The sequence below is a fragment of the Ovis aries genome, chromosome 3 (genome assembly GCF_016772045.2).
Source record: "Ovis aries strain OAR_USU_Benz2616 breed Rambouillet chromosome 3, ARS-UI_Ramb_v3.0, whole genome shotgun sequence".
NCBI lineage: Eukaryota > Metazoa > Chordata > Mammalia > Artiodactyla > Bovidae > Ovis > Ovis aries.
Genome location: NC_056056.1, coordinates 188,839,385 through 188,863,632, shown reverse-complemented (window position 1 = coordinate 188,863,632; position 24,248 = coordinate 188,839,385). Strand labels below are relative to the sequence as shown.

Genomic DNA, 24,248 nt, shown 5'->3' with positions numbered 1-24,248 from the left:
TCATGTACTATTCAAACATGGCTCTTCCTTAGTATTCGCTGACACATGTTTTACAGAGCAGAGGAAACTCCACCCTCGAGTTTTTCATATTTACTTACTCGTGGCATCACACTTAGTCTTTGCTGTACCTTATCTTTTTCCTAACTATGTACATAAAAATGAAGTTGCCATCTGCAGGTAAGATTTGTGTAATTTTTCAAGTTTCTTTAAATGTTCCCTTAAAGGAAAGATAGTCACTTTCAGGGGAAGAAGCCCCTACAAGGAATAAAATGAGGTGATGAAGATGAATATGGGGCCTCCCAGGTGGCACTAGTGGCAACAAACCTGTCCGCCAATGCAGGAAACTTAAGAGATTCGGGTTGAAGCCCTGGATAGGGAAAATCCCCTAGAGGAGGGCATCGCAACCCGCTATAGCATTCTTGTCTCAAGAATTCCACAGACAGAGGACGCTGGTGGACTACAGCCCATGGGGTTGCAAAGAGTTGGACACAACTGAAGTGACTTAGCACGCACACATGCACAAAGATGAATAAAATTCTATTCATTAATGTTGCTAAAAGAAATGACATGGACACTTTACTATAAATACTATAAATATTAGAAGTCACTCAAATACTTACACCAGGGGTTAAGAACAAATTCAGATGTTTATGGAGGAGAACTTGATTCTGTGGATTTCCCCGACAGAAATTCTGCAAGAATGTGTGAGCCAGATTCATTACTTCATTCATCTTCTCATCGTTCTGGAAGTTAAAAAGTAGAACATGATACAGAGAAACACACAGAGCGAAAATACTATCAAAGAATATTTTTTTTTACACAAGCATTTTTTCCTGTTTTCTTCACTGTTTTATAGTCTCCTTTCTGCGTCAACACTTCTTCCCATTTTGCAGATGTCTCTCCCCTCATCTTCATTCTATTAGCTGTTCTGCTCCCCTTTTTGTTTCACAGTCCATTTCTCGTTCTCCTCAATCTTCCCACTTGTCCACTATAATTTCCCATCGCTGTACAAAGCTGCCCCTTCTCCCCTGCATCTGTCCCCACACCTCCTCTGTCCCCGGTTCCTCTTTCTCTGGCCTCCTCACTCTCCCCAGTTCTGTTCCCTTCTGCCCTGCATCCTCCAATCCCTCTCTTTCCTTCCCTCTCTTTGATTTACCTTCTTCCAGTGTTTCAGTGTACCTGGAGCCTCCTGATCCTTCTGCTTTCTGTTTCTCCTCATTCTTGTATCATCTCTATCCCCCGTTTCTCCAGCTCCTCCCTTTCTTCTCCAGGCATTTATCCCTCCTCCTCTGGCTCCTTCTGCTCCTTCTCTCCTGCTCTCATTCCCTCTTCTCTCCACTCACCTGCCCTCTCTTCCCCACTCTGTAAATTATACATATTGAAGTTGGTCAAAAAGTTCATTCAGGTTGTTGCATAGCGGCTTATAAAAATCTTGAACAAACTCTAGCCAACCCAGTATTTATGACCTTCCCTCTATTCTCTGCTCTCCTTTCTCTGTGCCTGCTTCTTTTGCTACTTACTTTGCCTCTTTTTTCCATCTCATTCTTTTCCTTTATCTCTTCACTTTTCGCCTTCCTCTTCCCCTTTGTCCCCTCTTTCTTAGCACACATACTCTTAAGTTGTTTCCTTATTCACTGTCCTTTCCCAAAGTCCTATGATAAAGTACTTTGTTGCTAATAAAAATTTCAATAAGAAACTTGAGTTTCAAAACTCACAAAGAATGCAAAGTTTTCTTCTTAAAAGTTATCTTTTCAAATATCACTGAAACCAACTAAAATTTTTTTAGGCTAGGTCATGTGGCAGTGTCAGATACACAAAATGGATTTATGTTTTGAGTCACAGTTTATATTAAAATAATTCAACATTTTATTGTTTTCTTTTTTCCTAATCTGAGAGTCTAAATTTTATGCCATATATAACTAAACCAACAGCCTAAGATCATTAATAGACTCATTTCCTCATATTTAAAATAGGGATGAACTAACTAGACTAATAATTATGTCCAAAAACTCCATTCCCATCTTGAAAATAGGAAGTTTTTATTTCAAAATATACTAGTATTTTCTTTTACATTTGTAGTCTAGGCATAGCGAAAAAACATCAAGGCAACTTCAGCTACAGGAACACTCAATTCACACAGAAAAGCCAGCCAGTACAGAAGAATGGCAGGGGCAATTCTACTAGAATTGGTATTTCTTTGAAGCTGTCATCTTATGCTTTTTTTTGCTTGTTTATGAACAATCTAGTTATTAAAGCTGAGAAAACCCCAGTGGCATTTTTCACAGAAATAATTCTAAGATTTATACGGAACCACAAAAGACCCTTAATATCCAAAACAATCTTGAGAAAAAAGAGCAAAGCTGGACATCCATGCTTCCTGATTTTAAACTATATTACAATGCTACAGTGATTCAAACAGTATGATGGTGGCACAAAAACAGACACATAAATCAGTGGAACGAAACAGAGAGCCCAGAGATAAACCCAAAAACATGTGGTCAATTAACCTAGGAATGAGCTCTGAGACAGATGATACCACATTGTATGTGCTTTTCAGTGATGTGTAGGAAAATTCTTCAACCTTTTATTCAAAATTTAGGTGATGCAAGTTAAAAATCACTTGGTTTAGATATTCTAGGCTGATGAAGAGACTGGAGAAAATGTATCAGGAAAGAATGAAAAAGAAGACAAGCACACACCTTGGGGAAAACAGAACTTCTTAGTATTGGTGAAATTGGACAGCTACATGCGAAAGAATCTACTATCTTATACCATATACAAAAACAGACTCAAAATGGATTCAAGACTTAAATCTAAGACCTGAAATCATAAAAATCCTAGAAGAAAATACAGGCTGTATACTTTTGACATTGGTCTCAGCAACACTTTTTGGATGTCTCCTCAAGCAAGGGAAACAAAAGCAAAAGTAAACAAATGGGACCTGATTTGATTAAATTAAAATTTGATTAAATTAAAAAGTTTTGGCACAGCAAAGGAAACTATCAACAAAACAAAAAAGCAAAATACTGAATGGGACAAGATATTTGCAAATGATGTATCTAATAAGGGGCTAACACACAAAAACTCATGAATCTCAACATCAAAAAAAAAAAAAAGAAAGAAAGAAAGAAAGAAATAGGCGAAGGCACTGAACAGACATTTTTTTTCCAAAGAAGACACACAGATGGCTATCAAACACATGAAAAGATGCTCAACATCACTATCAAGGAAGTGAAAGTGAAAGTCGCTCAGTTGTGTCTGACTCTCTGCAACTCTGCAAGTCCATGAAATTCTCTAGGCCAGAATACTGGAGTGGGTAGTCATTCCCTTCTCCAGGGAATCTTCCCAACCCAGAGATCAAACCCAGGTCTCCTGCACTGAAGGGGGATTCTTTACCAGCTGAACCACCAGGGAAGCCCAATTATCAAGGAAGTGCAAATCAAAACCACAGTGAGATATCAACTCACGCCTGCTAGAAAGACTATTGTCAAAAACAGTAACAAGTGTTGGTGAAAATTTAGAGAAAGGAGAACCCTTGTGCACTGTTGGTGGAGACATAAATTGGTATAGCCACTATAGAAACAGTATAAAGTTTCCTCAAAAATTAAAAACAGAACTATCATATGATCCAGAGGTTCCACATTGAGTATTTTTCTGAAGAAAACAAAAACACTAATTCAAAAAGATATATGCACCCACGTGTTCACTGGAGCATTGTTTACAATAGTCAAGATACAAAAGCAAACTAAGTCTCCATGAATGGGTCAAGAAGATGTGAGATATATATATATGTATACACACACACATATAGATAGATAGATACACACACAATGGAATAAAACTTAGCCAAAAAGAACAGAATCTTATCATGTGTGACAACACTGATGAACCTTGAGGGTATTATGTAACTGAAATAAATCAGAAAAAGACAAACACTACATGAGTTCACCTATATGTAGAGTCTAAAAGAGAAAACAAGCAAGCAAACAAAACAGAAACAGATTTATAGATACAGAGAACAAACTGAGGGTTACCAGAGTGGAGTGGGATGAGGGGATGAATAGGTGGAGAAGATTAAGAGTTACAGACTTTCACTTATAAAATAAACTAGTTATAAAATAAACAAAGGATGTAATGTACAGCATAGGGAATATAGCCAATAATATTGTAATAACTTTGTATGCTGACATCATTTTGTGATTATAAAAATATTTTAAATCACTTTGCTGGACACCTGAAACTAATATCATAAATGAGTAATATTTCAATAAAAATATAATAATAAAATAGAAAACCCACAAACATAAAGTAGTAGTAAAACACTCAACAGTATAGTTATATTTTTAGAAAAAGGGACTTCATTACATGTCATATGCCTGTGTTACAATATCAAAGACATAATAATTTGAATTATAAATACTAAGGAGTTAATACGTGCGGCTGCTTTTCAATAATTCTTTTACCGTATTCTCTAACATAGTTTGAATTATACCACCTTATAAATATACATATTAAAATGCAACTAAGTCAGACAGGGGGCAATTCAATAAGAGAAGTGAAAAGTCCAAGTGGGAATGGTATATGGCCTGGCATGGTTGGATTCCAAGAGATAAACACGGCATCTATTCGCAGATGGAGGTCAGAGCCTAAAGGAGGAAGGGAGAGCAGTGATGGTGGAAGATGAGTTATAAACAGTATATTAATAAGTGAGTAATTATACTCACACACACATATATCCTCTAGATCTGTCTACTTAGAGGACCTAAAGAAGCAAAACCCCTACAGAAATAAGTACATTACGTTCTCAGAATTTTTCTCCCAAATACCATTCTCCCCCAAACAGATCTGGAGCTTCCTGAAGAAACAGCTAATTCCAGGTGAAACAAGAAAAATGCAAGGTGAGCTTAGAACATTTTAATGTGCAATTAAGTGATGAATCACTCGAAGACTGATGAGGCCATGTTAGAGGACAGGCAACTAACCCAAAGAGGCTCCACTGGCCCAATTTGGGACAGTCAAAATAAATAATGATAGAAACCTAATGTAACCTATTATGTGAAATGAGCATCCATGAGTCCATACTAAAATAAATAAATAAATGAATGAATAAATCAAAGGTTTAATAAAAATAGCCAGCTAATGGAAGCTGCGATATATGGCACAGGGAGCTCAGTTCAGTGTTCTGTGATGACCTACGGGGTGGGATACATGGGGAAGGAAGCTCAAACAGGAGGGGATATGTGTATACTTATAGCTGATTCACGTTGTTGTACAGCAGAAATCAACACAACATTGTGAAGCCACTGTTTTCCAGTTTAAAAAAATTTCTTAAAAGGTTAAAAAAAAGAAATTTTAATCAAAAATGGAATATTTACTTAGTTTCAAAGAATTGTGCCACAAAATATTTATAACAGAGGAAAACTGAGTGGCTCACAGTGAGAATTCTGGCAGACACCATCTTTATCAAGTGACCCAAGTAAACATCACCGGTCATGAGGCAAATCAAAATTGCACGCTGTCTGATAGGAAGCGGTGGGAAAAACTTAAGTGTCACTCCTGTAACGTTCCTGCCAAAGATGCATAACTGAATTCAATCATGAGGCAAAGTCAGATGATCCAAATGAAGAGCCAGTCTTCAGAATAGCTGGTCTGTCTTCAAAAGTGTCCAGGTCATGAGAGGTCCAGCATGAGGAGGTTTAAATGGACATGACACCAAACAGCACCTGTTTCTGAAGTGGATCTTTTTGTCAAACAGTACGTGATTAGGATGATGGGAGCACGTGAATGGCTTGTGAGGATGAGATGGCAGCAGAGGGCCATGTTCTTTCTCAATCTGGAAGGGTGTTATGGGGCGATGTTCACAGGGAAAACACACTAAAGGGCCCAGGGGAGGTAGGGCATCAGGTTGGCAACTTACTTGCAAAGGGTTTGGGGAAAATATTAATTGCAACTTTGCTATACTGAAATTGCCTCAAAATTAAAAAAGGAAAACAGAACCTAAAAACTCACCTTTTCATAAGGTATCTGCAGCAGATCCAACACCACTGAATGGGCTCCCATATTTTTCAGTAATCGTTGATGTTGATTGCGACACTTTTTGTTCTGGACGCAGAGTTTACTGAGCCTAATCAAAATCTTTCCAAACAAGAAGAAAATCATTAACCATAGAAAGTACAATATTAAATATAATCAACAGACATAAAACTAGCTGCTGACCTCCTTTACAATCCGATAGTTGTTGCTCTTATTGCTGTCAATCTGAGGTTTCTTTGTTCCATCTTGCACTGGACTTAAAATGTTTGAGTCCTAAAATAAACACAAAGATGCATTTTATGCTCTGTATAGCTTCATAATACATTTGGTTCTTCTGTAAAAATAAGAAATACATTTTGAAATTATTTTGTGATAAATTTATTAGTCAACTTAAATGTTTCTTTGGTACCTTTTTACCTCATAAAAAGCTCCTTGGCTTCAAGGAGTCATGCAAATAACCACTTCCAAATAACAACCAAATTACAAGATCTGGGACTTCCCTGGTTGTCCAGTGGAATCTGCCTTCCAATGCAGGGGATGTGGGTTCAATCCCTGGTTGGGGAACTAAGATTTCATATGCCATGGGGCAACTAAGTCCATGTGCCTCAACTAGCAAAGCCCCCACATGCCTCAGGGGAGTCCCAATGCAGCCAAAAGAGAGAAAAAATATTACAAGATCTATGGCATTACTAATAATTAATGAGTAAGTTAGAAAGGAAAAGGAATAACAGGTAACATTCTCAGTGCATTTCCTTATGCTAAATGTATCAGACCTTATATGGCCCATAGAAAAAGGAATGGTAAAATTTCAGAGCACAGCAGGCAAAGTTTTATTATCAGGGATAAACTGCTGGAAAAAAAAAAAAGACTGAAGGAGCATATCATAATGAAGCATAATTTCAGAGATGAGAGGCAAAAACACCTTAACCCAAGAATTCTCTGACAGGTTATCATGACATTCTTAGGAGTCATGACTAGGGGCCGAACAATCACATATAGACCATGAAAATGAAAAAAAAAGAAAGAAAGAAAATGTAAATTAAAAATAATATTTTAAATTAACAAAGTATATTAATAGGACCCAGAACACCAGAAACATTTTATTATAACAACCATTATCTGCAGTAGCACAATAAAAGACAAATATTAAGTGGTGTACATATTTTAAATACCAATTATTGGAGTCATCATATGAAAATAAAACACCAGTTATAATACAATCGCCAAACATTTACTAATCCTTAACGCATGCCTGGTACTAGACAATGGTGAGTGGATATAAGAAATAGAAGATATGGTTCTTCCCACAAGAAATTGCAGTCTACCTAAGAAAGCAGGGAGAAATATGAAAATAAAGATCTGAACTGAGCAGAATTTATTATTCACAGAGACAGAGAGAAGGAGACTAGATATAATTTTAGACAGCTTTATGAAGCAGGCAAGTTTAAGCCAAGGTCTTGAAAGATGAAAACAATTCAGTTAAGTACAAGAGACATGCGAACGGGCAGGAGACATTAGTTAGGTGAAGGCACCTTGCTCAAAGGTGCTGTAGAAAGGAAGGCACAATGGTGTACAGAAAATGACGAGAACTGACAAAGCACGCTGCAAAAGTAGGCAGTTAGGTGGAGTGGGGCCTGACCACCTCCCTGATCTACAACTAGTACAAAATTGCATTTGGGATGAATATCAAGGGTGGTTTAAAAAACACCCTGTATTCCTGACTACATTGAAGGTGCTGAGCTCTCACAGTTAAATGGGACGCCAATCTAAGCTTGCTGCTGCTGCTTCAGTCGTGTCCGACCCTGTGCGACCCCATAGACAGCAGCCCACCAGGCCCTTCTGTCCCTGAGATTCTCCAGGCAAGAACACTGGAGTGGGTTGCCATTCCCTTCTCCAGGTAATTTAAGCCTAGGAGAAAGTTAAAAATATATGTATATATGAAGTTAATTGATATAATTTTATTTGTCCCTATTTTTCCTATTGCATTCCATGATAAATCACAAAATAAATTCAAACCAAGAAAGAAAAATCATTGTGTTTTCCTAGCTAGTCAAAGATTTCTGATCCAAGGTTTCAAGCAAGAGAGTGACTTGGTCAGGTGTGGAGTTACCACCACTGCTCAGGAAGCTCCATGTTTCTCTTTGACTTTTCTCCAGGCAAACATCATCCAAGAGGGAGGCTCTCAATCTGAACTCCACTTTAGCAAGTAACTCTTCTCTCATTTTACTGAGCATAAGAAAATTCCCCTACATGATGCTGTCTCTTCTGCATTGGAAACATCCAGTATCATCCACAAAACTGTCTGCATTCCCTGCTGTGTCTCAGAGAAAAAGAACTTTTGAAACTCAGATTTTTAAATTCCATCTCCCCCACCTTTTCTCTCTGATTCATCCCTGTTTCTGCAGGTGAAAAGTTTCTATCCTCTACGGATTCTTTCTGAACTCCAAAGCCACAGCCCAAGTTGAGGCTGACTGAGCACTTTCCATGAAGGAAAGGAAGTCATCTTGCACCTTGGATTATTACCCCCACTAAGTTTCTCGAAAGAATAATCTACTGTACTAAAATTGTTTTATGTGTCAATGACTGAATGACTAAAATTGTCTTTAGCATCTGATTCTCTGGTTGACTACCATTGTCTTTAAATTCCACTTTGTTTTATTACGACAGGATATTCTCCAAGACTTTCTGACCACTTTGTTTCTTTCACTGAATGGACCTGGAACCACAAAAAGTCACGAATAAAAACACTGAAAGCATTAACACTGTTCCTGTTACCTTCCAGGGTTGTGTCATCTATGCTAATAAATCCTAGGAAGGAAATGAAAGCAATCCAATTTCCACCCTAGGTAAACAAAAAAGAAAAAAGAATGGGAGATAGTATCTGCAAGACAATAAACACTAAGTAAATCCAAAAAAGTTACAGAAGAAAATGTAAAATATATACGTAAGTGAGGCCAATGTATGAACAGAAGCGGTAAAGGGCCCCAGTGCCTCATATGAATGGAAGCTATTTGGATGGAAGAGGTTGGAGGTCACAGCATATGAGAAACAGGGTTTCTACTTGACAGAAAAATAATTTATTGATGAGAAGTAGACATTGCAAAGGTAGAAATATAATTAAATTTCCTTTTTCTGATCACAAAGGTGAAGGCTGAATTTTAAAAGGCCATATTCATTTTTTTCTGGAAAAGAAAAAATATTAAAGAAACCTAAGTTTGTATTCCAATCCAAGATTAAGATGTTACCAAGTCTAAAGACTGACAAAGTTCCTAAGGTAGAAAGGAGATCCTTCTGATATATTTCAACTTTTTAAAAAATCAGTCAAATATAGAGGCAAAGCTTTGGCAGATATATTTAAGTCTATTTTTCAAGCAACGGCCTGCAGAAAAAGCAACTGTCTTGTTTTAAGAAAAGTAATCTCAGGGAAGATGTTCTACATTACAAAAGTTATGCTCTTTAGTTCTGCCCAAGGGAGGATGTAGACAATGCTAAACTTCCTAAGTATGGAAATTATAAAGAAAAATTATTTTAATTTAAAATTGCCAGCAGTCAACAAAGGAGGGAATGCTGGAGAATTCAGTGAACGGCCCCTTTTAATTTCAGAAAATAATTCAATGTAATTAAACTGAACAAAAATATTAACTCATAGAACATGTGGATGATCCCAAAGCAGTGATCAGGGGAATTTAAGAAATATGTAAACTATATAACTACAGTTAGGTTTTATTTTCTTATTTAATGCCAAGCTGCTCCAAGTAAAGTTGCCCTTTCTTCCTCCAGAAAGGAAAGAAATTGATTATATATTTTTTAGATCCTATACCTCTTTGTCCCTAGGTTAGTGGCCAAATCTACAAAGTCCTGGCTTTATTCTAATGATAACATATTAGTAAAGTGTACAATGTAGAAGTGTAATTTATGCAGTTATGTAATTTATCCCAGAGTTGAGGAGGCTCAGGAAAAAAGTGTGTAACACGGAGAGCAGTGCCATGCTTATAGTAAATACCTAAATTATGCTTTTGACAACAGTGATGAAGAAAGGCAATGCAAAAATACTTATACTTTACTGTAACTGTTTCCTATCATCTGGAAGAATTTGAATTTATTTCCTCTAATGGAATATGGGAACCACTTAGTCAAGTGATTTTACTGAGGCAGCCAGATTTTTAATGGCATAGTATATACTGTAACATACTTTGGCCACCTGATGTGAAGAGTCAACTCATTGGGAAAGACCCTGATGCTAGGAAAGATCAAGGGCAGGAAGAGAAGGGTACGACAGAGGATGAGCTGGTTGGATAGTGTCACCAACTCAATGGACATAAGTTTGAGCAAACTCAGGGAGATAGTGAAGGGCAGGGAAGCCTCGTGTGCGGCAGTCCATGGGACTGCAAAGAATCAGACATGACTTAGTGACTGAACAACAGTAACATAAAGCAGTATATTCTGAAACATCATAGCAAGGATAGTTTAGAAGGGTCTAGAAATTTCTGGAAGAGTCTAGAAATTAGATGGTCAGCATGGATCTAGACATGCTCAGAGTAAATAACTAAGTAAATACTGGCTGTGAACATTACGTTGACCCCACACTTATTTTGCATCAGGCAAGGAAACTCTTTTTAGATAAATAGCAAAAATGATATAAGAAAATAATACTGTATGAATCATATGGTGAACTAAACATGGGCACAAGTTAATGAGGATCTGGCTCCTTAATTTAAACAAGGTCGATCATGCTTTTAAAAAAGAACTTTCCAAATCCTACAATGTAGAAACGCCTACGTCTACCACAGCTGTGATTAAAATAGCTCAGTGCATTTCTTTGCTTTGTCCCAACCCCAGTGAAGTGAAAGGATGTCCTTCTTCAGCAATGCTATCAAGTCAGCAAGACTGGAAAGCATTCTACTCACCATCTGGACCCCTAGCCTTCTCTTGTATCTACCTGTCAACCAAATCAGTGGCATCATTTACTAGTCACCCTCCTCTCAAGTTCAGATGTCAAATGCCACCCTTTCTCCTTCTTACCTCCCTCCAAAACACACTAAAAAAATCTAATAATCAGACTTTGATGCTTGACTGACCAACCAGATTATAATTTAATTGAAGCTCTTCATATTAAATATCACCTCCTTCAGACAACTGAATGATAGCCCTGCCGTGGGAGGATGAGGTATGTTTTTCTCCCATACATCTAAAAGTTACATCACATACTAGCCATTTATGATGATATTCAAGGGGTTACAGAAACTCTTACATCATCCTGAATCTAATTATCTGACCTTGGCAGTAAAGCTAACACAGACCATCATGGGGTCATGACTGACAGTTTCGGCTTCCCTGGTTGACGCCTAAGGCTGCTCTAAGACTTGGTGAAGACATTAATACTGGCAGATAACCCTCCTCCAGATTTCCCTCAAGCTGGGCACAAATTTCTACTCTTCTAGAGGGTAAACCATACTCTCAGTCTTACTCCAAACCTGTTTGCTTTCCCTTTGTCCCAAGACAATACAAATATTGACATTTTTTAATTCATTTGATGTCATTTTAATTAGTATTTGATGATGTTTGATCAGATGTCCTAGAAAATACCGCAAATCTCTTTGACTATCAGTATCTCTGATAAAGTAACAAAAAAGTGTGTGCTACTGGAGTGCTTTCTCGTTGCTTAAACTGATACTCCAGAAAAATAGGGAATGTACTGATGATAGGTATGCTCAAAGTAAACTAAGAGCTGTTTCCATAGGCGTGCAATAAGAACCCACTATAGCACAGTCATGTACAATACTTTTTACATAATACCTTCTATAATACTTTGGTGGTTTAGTCGCTCAGTCGTGGCTCCTCTGTCCATGGAATTTTCCAGGCAAGTATACTGGAGTGGGTTGGCATTTCCTTCTCCAGGAGATCTTCCTGACCCAGGGACTGAACCCAGGTCTCCTGCATTGCAGGCAGATTCTTTACCAACTGAGCCAGCAGGGAAGCTATAATACTTTTTAATATGATCCTCAGCAGTATTATATAAAATGTAGAAAGGAAAGGCAATCCTTTAGTTAGCACGGTGACCAAGAATAACATAGCACTGTTCAGGAAGTGAAAACAGCAACGCAACAGAACCTGACATATGTGAGGGAAGCAACCCTAGTCACAGTCATCTCAGAGCAAACCCCAATGCGGCTGGGAGAAGAGGGCTGCATGGACAGAAGCGGGGGAAGAAACCAGCACCTTCTCTTCAACTCCCTCTTTAGCAAGCAGTCATTACAGAAACGTTGTTTTCTGGCCCAGTGTCATAGGTGTGCTCTGATTTGAATGAATCAACTTCTATGATTTCCTTGTAAGTCACTTGCTAAGGGAAAAAAACACAAAGGAAGTTAGACTCCTCACTACCAATGAGGCAGGAGCTAGATGGGCCTCAGGGTGAACAACTGGTTTCTCCCCTATGGACAGATACTCTAAAATAGCAGGAGCAAGAGAGGAGATGAGCCCTGTCCAGGTAAGAGATAGGGACCACATATTTCTAATTCTCGAAGTCAAGGAGATCTCCCTGACTACATATGCACAGAAAGGCCCCTTGGAGATCAAAAGAGAGGGGACATCACATTTTAGTAAGTGATATCAACCTACCCACAGGCCCCTTTACTAGAATCCTTCTTGGCTGAGAGCTGTGTGCACACATATGGGAGGACCCTGAGACACACCAAATATGGACTCAGAACCAGACAAAGCAAGATGACTGGCCAAAGGAAACCCAGAATAAATGCACCATAAAAGGGATTCAAACCTCCACGAGGCAGGACTTTCTCTCTGAGACCACCCATGTGTCTATCCACACGTATTCTTTCTCCTCCATTAGGAGGGCTGTTTATTAAAACACTTTACTTCTTTCACTACTTTCCATCTCTATGCGGAAATCCATTTCTACACAGCTGACGGGCCAGGGCCTTGTCACCGGCCACTGGTCCCTTGAGGTCTAGTCGCGCGGCTTCAGTGCTCTCACTGCCGAGGACTGACCTCAATCTCTAGGCAGCAACCGAAACCCTGCTTCGAGCTGTTGCAGGCCAAAGCCACGTGAAATCACCAAATTCAAATGAAATTGAGAACAAACAGCAAAGTGGAAAAAACTAATAAAATAGTAACTTTCTCTATAACACGAAGGGAATAATAAAACAGCATTAATTTTAAATGCAGGCCAGAAGACAAGACAGAGAAAAAGATTCTTATCCTGGAAATAATTCAAAGAAACCAATTCAGGAGATAAAAGCACTACATTTAAGAATCTGCATTACAACCAAATAGAATGAGGATGTGTATAAGCAGCATTTGGCTCAAGCCTAAAAATTAGTTTTCAGCTGAATGTCTTGTGAAAGGACTTATTAAAGTGATACTCATGTACAGAAATCACCTTCAGTAACATCAGCTCAGACATAAAGGACAGAAATATGTAATCTGATATAAACAAGTAAAATAAACATACAAAGAGGTCAAAGGCAAACGGAGAAAATGAAGAAAACAAACTCCATAAAAAGAAAATTCACACAAGCACTCTCCCAAATAAATGGATAAAAGGTCTCTATCCAATTACCATAGAGTTCCACATAAGTCAGATCATCTAGGAAGATTCTGCCTGAAACTCATGGACACTTTCTGTACCCAGCCATGAAGGTTAGACATTCAATCAGTTACTTTTGCCAAGAGTCAGCTGGTCAATCACAAGTTTTGCCAGAGAAACCAAGTTTATATAAAACTATTTCCCTGCTGTGGAGAATCAAAGTCCTAACACTTGGGAAAGCATAGCTTTTCTTTCAAGATATCTTTCTAGAGGGAACAGCCTCCTTGCCTGTTTGCCTCATCAAAGAAAAAAGATCAGAAGTGGTTGGCAAAGAATGTAAACCGGGCTTCACTTTTAAAGAGTACCGAGATGTGGGGGTAAGACAGAAACCATCAGACAAGGAAGGGCTGTCGACAGAAAAGCAGAGGGAAAGCAAAGGAAGGAAGGAAAGGGGGCGGGAGGGAGGGTAGGAAGGAACTCAGCTCATTCTCTCAGAAAGGTAAACCTGCAAACTAAAATTTAAATACCTGTGAGGAAAGCGAATGCTAAGGTAGATAACAAAAAAACTCAGTAATGAGACTCTGCCATTCCCAGGCAAATAAAACAATTAAGAAACCTTCTGAAAGGACCTTTATGTATGTTTAAAATGGGCTTCCCAGGTGATGCCAGTGGTAAAGAACCTGCCTTCCAATGCAGGAGACCTAAGAGACTGGGGTTTGATCCCTGGGGGTCGGGGAGATCCCCTGGAGGAGAAAATGGTAACCCACTCCACTGTTCTTGCCTGGGGTATCCTATGGACAGAGAACCCTGGTGGCTACAGTCCATGGGGTTGCAAAGAGTCAGAAACGACTGTAGCAACTTAGCATATACAAGCACGTGTTTAAAATAATCATAGAAATAAAGTGAGGAATAACCTCTCTCACCCTAGGTGGACCCCTGTGTGGCTGCCACATGGTCAGGAGAACCCACGGCATCACTTGGGAGGGATTAGGGAGAGTCTTACTGGGAAAGGGAGGTGGAGCGGAGGAGAGTGGGGGAGATGCAAGCCAAGGGTCAGCAGAGAAGGGAAGACATGAGTCCCCCAGCCTTCAATCACCCTAGAGAGGTGTGACTGTCCTGCTGGACGCCATCCTGGGTCTACATTTCTGACAAACAACCTCCACCCCTTCTCAGCACAACTTCTCACAGGACAAGTTGGAGAGTAAGGGGTATCTGAAGGTGTACAAAACATCCTCGGCACCAAGCAGTCTGGATTTAGGTGTCTGCTGATCAGGACTACCAGCTATGAGGCCCATACAAATAAGACTCCTCCTGCTGAGAGGCAAGAGCCAGGGGTCCACATGAGAAGTCAGATCAGTGCAGGGCCTCTTGGGAGAGCAGCTCCTTCCCCACCCCCCGACCCGCACTCCAGCAAACAACCAGTCAGCTTGCTGCCTAGGCAACCCAGAGTAAGCCCCCAGGGACACTTTCTAGTTAATTGTGTCCCTTACATCACACACCTATTAAAAGGACAAAAAAAATTATGAAGTGAAAACACACAGATAGGAATCTTGAATGCAGAGATATGAAAAAAATCAATTAGAAACTCCCAAAGAAAAAATTATCCTTGACGGAAAAACTAGACAGTTTAAACATCAGACTTTAGATTGTGAAGACTGTAAGTTTTTTGTTTTTTTTAATGTTAGTCACTCAGTTGTATCCAACTCTTTGAGACCCCATGGACTACAGCCCACTAGGATCCTCTATCCATGGGATTTTCCAGGTAAGAATACTGGAGCAGGTTGCCATTTCCTTCTCCAGGTGATCTTCTGGACCCAGGGATTGAACCTGGGTCTCCTGCACTGCAGGCAGATTCTTTACCATCTGAGCCAGGAGAGAAGCTCCCCCCAACACCCTTTTCTTTTTTTTTTTTAAAAGGAGCAGGCAACCATTTGTAGAGATACATGTATATACAGACACAGACACAGAAGCACAATCATTGTGAAGGAAAATTAACCACCAAAATATTTAACACAAGTGGGAACTTCTGTTAGAAGTCTTGTGATGCCTCCTTGGCTTGCTTTTTAACTCTTTATAAAGAGATGGGTGAGCATAAAGGGCAATCCTGATTTAACCCACTCAGATCTGACTTCCTGAGTTAATCCCTCCTTCTTATATTTAGAAGTCAACATGCATTTGAATGTGATGAACTAGTAATGCTACAGAGACTGTCAACTTGTTATACCCTAGCTTTTAAGTGTTCAGCAACAATGCCCTTTTTAATGCCCTTGAAAGTAAGTTAATAGGGAAACCCTGTAAGATATAATAGGTAATAAAGCTCATATGTACTAGGGATGCAGTGAGCTTAGAAGACCCAATCTACCCCATCCTCCAACGTGTTTACACGAGATCAACTACAATACTAGGATAATTTTGGTTACACTGAGATTTGGTAGTGTTAGTAGGTGGATTATCAGAGCTTCCCAGGTGGCTCAATGGTAAAGAATTCACCTACCAGTGCAAGAGATGTGGGTTCCATCCCTGGATCAGGAAGATCCCCTGGAGGAGGAAATGGCAACCCACTCCAGTATTCTTGCCTGGAGAATTCCATGGACAGAGGAGCCTGGCAGGCTGCAGTCCATGGGGTCACAAAGAGTCGGACATGACTGAAGCGACTAAGAAAGGCACAGCAGTTCAGTTCAGTTATTGACCCAAATAAACAAAATTTACCACTGAGGGAAAAAAAATACTTTTATGCTATTGGAAATATTTCTTATTACCAAAATGAAGACTCGCTGTACTGTTATCTGGCTTTCTGATGTCTAAGCAGGCACAAAGTTAGAACATTATGAGCTGTTTTAAAACAATGGCAATCATCCTGTGTTTAGAGCCTTTGTAAAGATTTACTACACAACAAAGGATTATTATCTGTACTGGCTTGCCAGAGTGCGTGCCGCCTGCTACTGGCTGTTTCCATTGATATTGTGATGTATTTCATCCTGTTTACAATAAATTGTCACTATCTCTGGCAGTTGGTTCATTGCATAACATAGATTATTTGGCTGTGTACAAGTTAGTAACTCTGTAGTCTCTCACTTTTTCTCTGTATATTAATCCATTAGAAATGTACCTTTCTCCTGGCTTCTCAACTCTTCTTATGTCCATTTCTACTTTTGCCTCCCGAACTCATGCTCCCCTAACCTCACACGTGAGTTTAAACAGGAGGCTCCTAACTGGTCCCCACATTTAGGCTCTTTTTGCTGAGTCATCCTTCCCCCAAATCTTCAAGGGTTCCCAATCTCCAGCCACTTCAAATACAAACCACTTATTCCTGTTGAATTCTGCTTCTCTTGTGATTATTCCTGAATTACTAGCTAACAAAATCCTCCCAACCTTTTAAAACAGTGAAGCCAGGCTTCCCTGGCACCTCACTGGTAAAGAATTCACCTGCCAACACAGCAGAGGCGGGTTTGATCCCTGCGTGCGCCATAGCTCTCTGAGCCCGTGCTTTAGAGCCTGGGAGCTGCAACTACTGAGCCCTCGAGCCACAACTATGGAATCCCATCTCCCCTAGAGCCCATACTCAGCAACAGCAGAGGCCATGCAATGAGAAGCCGCTGCACCACACTGGAGAGTGGCCCCTGCTTGCCACAACTACAGAAAAGTCCGCGCAGCAGCAAAGACCCAGCTCAGCCATCAATAAATGAAACAGTGACGTCTTCTCCACACAGTCACGCCCACACTGCTCTCTCCCTTTCCTGTGATGCAACAGTTCAACATTTAATCATACATTTGTCATACTGTTTTCTGGGTGTTATTCTGTGTGTGTTATCTTTGAGAGCAAGCATCATATCTCAAATATTTGTTTTGATTCTATATATCAAATGTTAAGAAAGGAAACAAGAAATTCAGGTGTGTACAAAGGTATGGAAGCGTGATGGTGAAGCTATAAAGTTGTACCTTTAGGAGAATGTTCAAAAGAAGAGTGATGCTCTGGAGAAATATGAAAGCAATCAAGGAGAGCAGGTTCAGATATGGTCTGATCATGCCTGTGTGTTCGGTCACTTAAGTCGTGTCCAGCTTGCTGTGACCCAATGGACTGCAGCCCACCGGGCTCCTCTGTCCATGGGATGCTCCAGGCAAGAATACTGGAGTGGGTTGCCATGCGCTCCTCCAGGGGATCTTCCCAACCCAGGGATCGGATGGAACCTGCGTCCTCTATGTCACCTGCACTGCAGGCGGGTTCTTTACCACCGAGCCACAGGGAAAGCCCCAGATATGGTTCACACTGACTCAAATCTAGCATCAGCAAAAAGATCTTACAAGGATAAATATATGGGTTCAAAATACAGACGAGTTTTCTACTTTTAAGAACTGTCTAAAGTAGAAATAAAGAGAAATCCCTCTGATCACACAACATCCAGAAGTGATAGATAAAAACAACATTTAAACTCTCTCTCTCTGTCTCTTTGTTTTTGACTCCACGGTGTCCTCACTGCTGCGAGCAATGCAGCAAGTGGTGGCCACTCTTCCTCGCAGTGCGGGGGCGTCTCACTATGGCGGCTTCTCCTGTTGCGGAGCTCGGGCTCTAGAGCACCTGTGCTTCGGTACTTGCAGTGTGTGCGCTCAGTAGCTGTGGCACACAGGCTTAGTTGCCCCACAGCATGTGGAAGCTTTCAAGGCCAAGGATCGAACCCATGTCCCCTGTACTGGCTGGGGAATTCCTAACCACCGGATCACCAGGGAAGTCCTAAACTATCTCCTACTAGTAAAGAGAAAGAAACAAATGGAGGCCAGAAACCAGAAAAAGACACGACATTTCCAAGTAATAATCAAGCACTGACCCATTTGTTGGCCTCTAAGGGCATCAGCCAGAGTCAATAACCAACAACTGAGTTTTAACTTGTCACACACACACACAGCTCAAAGAGCTGGGCACGACTGAGTGACTTTCAGTTTCACTTTGTGTGTTGTTAGACTCTATGGGTTTTGTAATGCTATGTATAGTATCATACAGAAGAGTTTCATCACCCTAAAATTCCTCTCTGCTCTACCTGTTTGTTCCTCTCTTTCTAATCTCTACACCCCAGAACCTCTGAGGAACCCATGATCATTTTACTGGGTCATGCATAGTTTTTCCTTCTCCAGAATACAGCTGGAGTCACAGAGTATGTAGCTTTTTCAGACTTCATTGTTGTTCAGTTGTTCACTCGTGTCTGACTCTTTGCAACCCCATGAACTGCAGCACGCCAGCCTTCCCTGTCTTTCACCATCTCCTGGAGCTTGCTCAAACTCAAGTCCATTGAGTCAGTGATGCCATCCAACCATCTCATCCTCTGGTGACCCCTTTTCCTTCTGCCTTCAGTCTTTCCTAGCATCAGTATCTTTTCCAATGAGTCAGCTCTTCGCATCAGGTGGCCAAAGTACTGGAGCTTCAGCATCAGTCCTTATGAATATTCAGGGTTGATTTCTTTCAGGATTGACTGATTTGATCTCCTTGCTGTCCAAAGGACTCTCAAGAGTCTTCTCCAGCACCACAATTCTAAACCATCAGTTCTGTGGCACTCAGCCTTCTTTTTCAGACTGGCTTCTTTCATTTAGCAATATACATTTGAGGTTCTTTCACATCCTTTTTGTAACCTGTAAGCACTTTCTTTCTATCGCTGAATACTACTCCGTTATCTGGATATACTAAAGTTTATTTATCCTAATTCATCTATTAAAAGACCCCTGATTGCTTCCAATTTGGGGCCATTTTGTGTAAAGCTGCTGTAAACATTTGGGTGTAGGTTTTCAGTTGGTATCTTGGGGGCTGAAAGATGGCATGTTTTGCTCCTTACAGTATGTGGGATTACCTCAACCTGTGGCCAGAGGGCGCTGTGAGCCTGAGACGTCTGAAGGCAGGCGTCTGATTTAGCGCCCCAATCTTGGTATTTGCTTAGAGTTAACTTGTCTTTCTGAGTTGCACAGTTACTGGCATTTGTCTTCAGGGAAACTTACCATGTTGCCCAGAAGCTTAGAACTCTCTGATCAGGTTTGAGGTTCCTTCTCTTACTTGGTAGATGGAGGGTGAGACAGAGGGAGACCTGGTTGGATGGCATCACTGACTCAATGGACATGAGTTTGAGCAAGCTCTGGGAGATAGTGAAGGACAGGGAAAACTGAAATGCTGTGGTTCATGGGGTCACAAAGAATCAGACCTGACTGAGCGACGAAACAACAACAGCAATGACAGATGGAGGGTGGGGTCTTTTAGAGTTGTCCTCCATTTCCAGTGAGCCCAGAAATATACTTAAAATAGGCTTTGTATCTAGGATCTAGTGGTTTTGTAATGGGAGGGCCATTTGAGTTTTAACTTGGCTACTTTTGAAGAAGCCCTTGGGAATGTGTTTGTTTAGATATTTCGTAATTTTAAAAGTGTATTATGAACTTAGATTCCTTGGAATATGTGAATTCCTCTGGGGTTTGTTTAACCCAGAGAAGATTTCATTTGCCTTACAGAGCTACTTCGGTATATGACATTTTGTGAATATGTTAATCAGAGTTTTTGACTTGGAACTTTTGGGGCCTTTTACTAGTGGGAATTCTAGTCCCAGATCTTGAGTGCAAGTGTACTTGTCTTCAGCTCAAGAGAGTTTTTCTCCCCATTTTGGCTTTGACCAAGACAAAACAGGTACCCCTTTGTTCTTCTATAGGCCATGCATTTCCCTGGTTTATACCTGTGGGTGTTCCTTTAGGTACTCCTGGTTCTAACACAGGTTTCTGGTCAGACCTTCCATCTTCCCTGGGATCCAGGCTTTGTTTCCTTTCTGTTCTGTGTGTGTGAAGTGAAAGTGAAAGTCGTTCAGTCCTGTCCAGCTCTTTGCGACGCCACGGACTATATAGTCCATGGAATTCTCCAGGCCAGAATACTGGAGTGGGTGGGTAGCCTTTCCAACAAAAGGCAAAACCTGAAATAAACTATGAACTTCAGTTAATAATAATATATCAGTATTGGCTTATCAATTGCACCAAATGCACCATATTAATTAATTTACTACTGATGGCACCAGTGGTAAAGAACCTGCCTGCCAACGAAAGAGACATAGGAGACTCAGTGTTGATCCCTGGGTCAGGAAGATCCCCTGGAGGAGGGCATGGCAATACACTCCAGTATTCTTGCCTAGAGAATCCCAAGGACAGAGGAGCCTGGCAGGTTACAGTTCATAGGGTCTCAAAGAGTGGGACACGACTGAAGCAACTGTTCTTGCACGCACGCTAATAATAGAAAAATGAAAGGAAGGAAGGAGGGGATGTATAGGCATTCACTATACTTTCTGTGCAATGTTTCTGTAAACCTAAAACTGCTCTAAAAACAAAGTCTATTAAATGAAGATATGAGCTCATAATCAAAGATGACCAAATAGATAATGAAACAAGTGTAAAAAGCATAAGAAACTCACAAGTACTTCAGATCCTGGAATTAGTACTACATACAAGGCCATAAAGTAGCCACATGGAATCACAAAAATTAGCGACAACAGATAATAAAATGACCAAAAAGATTTTTTAATCAAATCGCAGGTGTGATAAAGTATAATGGCTGAAATTTTTAAAAGTTAAGAAGTGAAGTTAACTACAAATAAGACATACCTGAAAAGCGACTCAGACAAGTCTAAAGAAATTATTCAAATTCAGCACAAAGTCTCAGGTATGGGAAATATAAAAAAGAAACTAATTGATATGAAAAAAATAAGGTTTAAGTAACATGCAAAGAGTCAGATACGAATGAAAAGACTGAGCAGTTGCAAGATCAGAATCAAAGCACCACTATTCAATACGAGGTTTCCCTCATGTCTAAGTTGGAAAAGAATCTGCCTGCAATGCAGGAGACCTGGGTTCTATCTCTGGGTTGGGAAGATCCTCTAGAGAACGAAATGGCAACCCATTCCAGTGTTCTTGCCTGGAGAATCCCATGGAGCCTGCCTGGCAGGCTATAGTCCATGGGGTCACAAGAGTCAGACACGACTTAGTGACTAAACCACCACGTTCAATACACAATAAACTTCTCAACAGCAGTAATGCTGCCAGAAGACATGGAACAATATCAACACAAGTGGAAGAAAATAACTCGCAAATGATAAGATGTTTTTGTTTCTAGTTAAGAACAGTTTAAAACTTATATGTCTCTAATAAAATAGACTTAAAACATATAAATGTTAATAGAACTACAGGGAAAACTGATAAGTTTACCACTATAGTGAGAAATGTAAGCAAATCTCTCTCGATTATGGCTACATCAAGAAAACAAAGATATTGTGAACAAATGTATGGATACCTAGTTGGCGGGAATATGGGAGGAACTGGGAGACTGGGATTGACACATATGCACTATTGATGCTATGCATAAAATAGATAACTAATGTGCAGTCGCCCAGTCTTGTCCGACTCTGTGACCCCATGGACTGCAGCAGGCCAGGCCTCTCTGTCCTTCATCATCTCCTGAAGTCTGCCCAAGTTCATGTCTATTGCATCGGTGATGCCATCCAGCCATCTCACCCTCTGATGCCCTCTTCTCCTTCTGCCCTCAACCTTCCCCAGCAACAGGGACTTTTCCAATGAGTCAGCCATTCTTATCAGATGACCAAAATACTGAGTTTCAACTTCAGCATCAGTCCCTCCAATGAGTATTCAGGGTTGATTTCCCTTCAGATTGACTGGTCTTATCTCCTTGCTGTCCAATGGACCCTCAGGAGTCCCCTCCAGCACCACAGTTCAAAGGCATCAATTCTTCAGTGAGCCATCTTCTCTACGGTACAACTCTCACAACTGCATATGACCACTGGGAAGACCATAGCCTTGACCATACAGACCTTTGTCAGCAGAGCATAACTAATGAGAACAAACTATATAGCAGGGAACTCTACTTAATGTACTCTGGTGACCTGAACGGGAAAGAAGTCCAAAAGGGAGGGGATATATGTATATGTAAGGCTGATTCATTTTGTTGCACAGTAGAAACTAATTGAACATTGTAAAGCAACTATACTCCAATAAAAATTAATTTTTAAAAACTCTGAAGAGCATGAAGTTCGGAAGCATCAAATCCGATTGGCTGGGCTGCTGAGCTGGCTCCGCCTCCCCCAGGGGCCTGCCCCTCCATCACCTGCTGCACACCTGGCCCTGAGCACCAGGGAAGGACTTGGCTGAGCGTGGCAGCCCTCAGTTCTGTAATTAATCAGCATTCTCACGCCCACCTGGTAATTTAAGAAACCCTATGGCACCCCACTCCAGTACTCTTGCCTGCAAAATCCCATGGACAGAGGAGCCTGGTCGGCTGCAGTCCATGGGGTTGCGAAGAGTCAGACACGACTGAGCGACTTCCCTTTTACTTTTCACTTTCATGCATTGGAGAAGGAAATGGCAATCCACTCCAGTGTTCTTGCCTGGAGAATCCCAGGGACAGGGGAGCCTGGTGGGCTGCCGTCTGTGGGGTCACACAGAGTCGGACACAACTGAAGTGACTTAGCAGCAGCAGCAGCAGCAGAGTGGCTCTGTCCTGTGGTCAAGTAAAGATGCTGACTGTATCCCTCCTGGGTGTCCCTCCCCCTCCATATCTCACCAGCCCTCCAGAGCCATCCCCAAGAGATGCCTTGAGATTCTCAATGCAGCCATGCCTTGGGCTGCCTTGGTGCTGCCACACTTCAGGCTCTCCTCCTTCCACAACCTTCTGTGGCTTTACAGCACGCTTGGAGCCAACAGAGATTATGTCGAGAGGGCACTGGTGGCCCGACAGCCTGGCCTGGCATGGGGCAGTGGGAGTGGGGCACAGTCGGGTGACCACCCCAGACATTTGGCCTTCTCCCTGCTGGCTGCCTTAGAACCGTCCCTACATTAGCAGTTTGCTTCGTATGCACTTTGTTCTTTGCTTTGGATCTTTTTTTTTTTTTTTTCCTACTTTTACACTTTGACATTGCATTTCCCAACGGAAGGACTCAGGTTGTCTGAAGTCACTGCATAATGCATCTCAGTCCACGTAGTGATGGTCCCCTTGGTCACTCTCTTTAGTTATGTCCCTCCTCTGTCACTTCCTTCACTGGATGGAGGAAAACCAAGCCATGGTTCCCCCCGCCCAGCCCTCCCCTCCTGTCCCTTCAACAGTTTCCCCGTGGAAAAAATCAGTGAGTACGAATAAAGACACTAACTGAAAAAAATAAAATAAAAAATAAAAAGTTGAACAAATGAACTTCATAAATAAAACTGTGACCATGAAAAAAGAGAGAAAACAGAATTATTAGTGAGTAGATGGATGATTTAAATACAATAAGCTCGATTTGCTAGTCACATATAAGGAATCCTATACCCATCCACATTCTACTCAAGCATGAGAAGATAGTTCTAAAACCTGAAGATATAATAGACCATAAAGCAGTCCCAGCAGATCTTGGGAGAACTGGTATCATCATAACCACATTCTCTTGTTGTGTGTTAATTAAAGGTTCAATAGCCAAAGAAGTGTAAATTTTGCAAGTATATTTGGAAATTTAAAAATTCATTTCCAAGCAACTTTTCTGGGCCAAAGAAGAAATCATAATGAAAAATTTTAATATCTAATATTGAACAATAATAAAAATTGTTGCTGTTCAGTCACTAAGTCGTGTTCACTCTTTGTGACCCCATGAACTAGAGCAGACCAGGTTCTTCTGTCCTCCAC

At 40.7% G+C, this 24,248-nt stretch overlaps 1 protein-coding gene across 2 annotated transcripts in view; it reads right to left on the bottom strand.

Moving 5' to 3' along the window:
* Positions 1-24,248, bottom strand: part of ITPR2 (inositol 1,4,5-trisphosphate receptor type 2) — a 604,865-nt gene that overhangs the window by 326,511 nt on the left and 254,106 nt on the right. For both annotated transcript variants that reach the window (XM_004006770.5, XM_060413298.1), the window contains exons 27-29: positions 6,217-6,306; positions 6,010-6,135; positions 621-743 (exon numbers count right to left, since the gene is read on the bottom strand). In XM_004006770.5, coding sequence (XP_004006819.2) covers positions 621-743; positions 6,010-6,135; positions 6,217-6,306 — 339 coding nt within the window. The remainder of the gene's footprint in view (positions 1-620; positions 744-6,009; positions 6,136-6,216; positions 6,307-24,248) is intronic.